At 38.7% G+C, this 2,562-nt stretch overlaps 1 protein-coding gene across 1 annotated transcript in view; it reads right to left on the bottom strand.

Annotated features, from left to right (window-relative positions):
• Nucleotides 1-1,243, bottom strand: part of LOC104467013 (serine/arginine repetitive matrix protein 1-like) — a gene marked incomplete at its 5' end in the record, with an annotated part of 14,040 nt that extends 12,797 nt beyond the window's left edge. The window contains 2 exon segments of the mRNA XM_010080618.1: nucleotides 374-496; nucleotides 1,154-1,243. Of these exon segments, the coding sequence (XP_010078920.1) occupies nucleotides 374-496; nucleotides 1,154-1,243 (213 nt within the window).
• Nucleotides 1,244-2,562: the final 1,319 nt, after the last annotated feature.

Genomic DNA, 2,562 nt, shown 5'->3' on the forward strand with positions numbered 1-2,562 from the left:
GACATTGGACACTCACTCTGCTGTGACCTAATAAGGTGATGGTGCTATACTTCAGACGCAAGGAATAACTTCCATTTTGGTTCAGGCCTTTTAAATCATAAATCACATCATCATTAGAAAATTGCTGTCAAAGTAACTTAACATGTAACAGCAAAATTAAAACAGTAAGTTTGATTTTTCACCTGAGCAGTTTGCAAACTATGCACCTTCACTAAACTTCCAGCCTTACAGCTGTTTACAAAGTGAATTTCTTTCAAAAATATACATAGTAACAAAACCCCTCCTAATTGTACTTGAGAAATTCACAGATTCAATAGAATTCATAATAATTATGTTATACATTTAGAAACAATATCCACAACAAAACTGTTACCTTCACTTCCAACTGGTTGAATATAAATTCAATTACTACATCATCTTCAAATCCAAGGATTTCTGTTACTCGTTTTGTTATCCATGGTTTGATTACTTCCAGATTTACTTTGCTCATGTCCACCTATATTAAAAGAGCCAGGAGAAACAAAACATTTTCAGAACAAGCCCCTTCACTAGATATACAAGCTCACAGCACCTTGAATTCTTTCACTGTAAAGACTGAATTGTATGCTGCTACATACATTATCCCAGGCTAGTTTTGTTTTAAACCAGTTTCTAACCTCTGCTGAACAATAACATTTTCATTAAAGCACCAGTTTGGATTCCTCGCCTTTTTTATTTTTTTTTGGGGGGGTCTAACATAGGCTTCCCTATCTCTCCTGAGTAGCTAAAACCTAGAGTAGCTGAGAACCTAGAGATAGTCAAAAAAGTCAAAACATGGTAAATTTCTAGTAAACTAGGAACTACTAGCTAGACAAGACAGAAAAAAAACCCAAAAACCAGCAAAACTACACCAATGTATTGTTCACTCCCTTCATCCAATTCAGTTTCCAGTAAATAACGAAATCCACTGAACAATACAGCAGGAGTCTTGATCCAGCTCACCAAGTACTAAAGCTAGATCATGCATAAAAAAAACTTCCCAAATATCCTCCAGTACGGTTTAAGGGAAGACATTCCTCACATTCCTGTATGTACCACCTGATACTCAATTACCCCACTGAAAATTGTCTTCAATTCCCGTGTCTTACTTCCTACCTCATCCCGATCAACTCACCTTCTTTTCTAAGCATTCTGCAAATTTCAACTGCTTCAACAGCTTCTTCTGCTTGTTGCTGAAGCGATTGTCCTGCTCTGCACTTGTTCCCTAGAGCACAGGAAATAAGATTTTTAGTCCGTATGACATCCACCCACCTTCAAGACTTCACATTTCCTACGTATTCTTTCCCACATCCTTGCACTGGACAGTCCACAGCAACACCAGTCATACCAGTCTGTAAGCAAAGCCGCCTCTTCAGGTGCTGTTCAATTTCAGCACTGCACTCTTCATGTACTGCTGAAAATGTTGGGGTAACCAGACTCTTGAGCTCTACAGTGGCACCTTAATCGTATAATCTCCCTGGCATACTACTCACAAATTTAGAAGTACAGTAGTACCAAACTGCTACGAAAAGGACTTATGCTGGAGTTCACAAACTCCTCAGAAGGAATAAGTTCTTCTTCCTCTGTCCAAGAACAAAAACATCCTATTTGTTTAGCGTGACAGGTATGAGACCTTTCAGTAAATTTCTCTGGGGCAAATCAGCCACCATGGAGCCAGCGCAAGTACAAAGAATACTATTTTATTGATCATGCTCTGTTAAAGTTCACCAACTTGTTCCACTTTCATGAACAGAAACTATAGGTTAATTCATTTGGAACTGAAAGGCTTGAAAGTCCAGTTCTGGAAAGTTCAGTTGCACAGAAGTAAACAGAACCGCACACGCACAGGAGCATGTGCAGAACCGCATCCAAATACTGGTGACCTGTTAATGGTTCAGAACAAACCCACAGGTCACAGGTGAAGTGAAGTTTATTTAGAAAACCAACTTGACCGACGGAAAACAGGGGAATTTAATCCAAGCAATTTCCTATGCACAGAAGAAGGGGCTGAGTACCAGCAATAATATGAACTGCTAGGGAACCAAAAGATAGTAAATAAGAAAAAGTTCAAATTCTAAGGTAACCTAACTGCTTCATCTGATCAGAAAGCACCTTGAGTTAGCACCGTAACATGCTACAAAGTCATCAGATATTGAAAGGGAACAAGCTATTAGTGTTCCCATTTGCTGTTCTGGAACACAGGAATCCCAAGGACTGACTGTGGCACAGACACTTCCCAGGATCCACAGCTTACTGTGTGGCTTACACAATTGCAATAAATTCAACACTTGTCAGATCACTCCAGAATTTGATTTTCTATATTTGTTTTTTAATTCTGTCTTTCACAACCCAGAAGTGAAATGAAAGAAATGAATTTTTTTTTCAGATGGTTTATAACATACAGCGAGCAGCAAGGGCAATCAAACACAACACACAGCAGAGTATCACAGGAGTTTCACGGCAGAGAAAATAGTTTGCACTGACAACTTTACAGAAGAGTGGAGAACTGAAAGAATTATTAATAGCAGCTTTCTTGATAAAGTG

The sequence above is a fragment of the Pterocles gutturalis genome, unplaced genomic scaffold, assembly GCF_000699245.1.
Source record: "Pterocles gutturalis isolate BGI_N339 unplaced genomic scaffold, ASM69924v1 scaffold26954, whole genome shotgun sequence".
Taxonomy (NCBI): Eukaryota; Metazoa; Chordata; class Aves; order Pterocliformes; family Pteroclidae; genus Pterocles; species Pterocles gutturalis.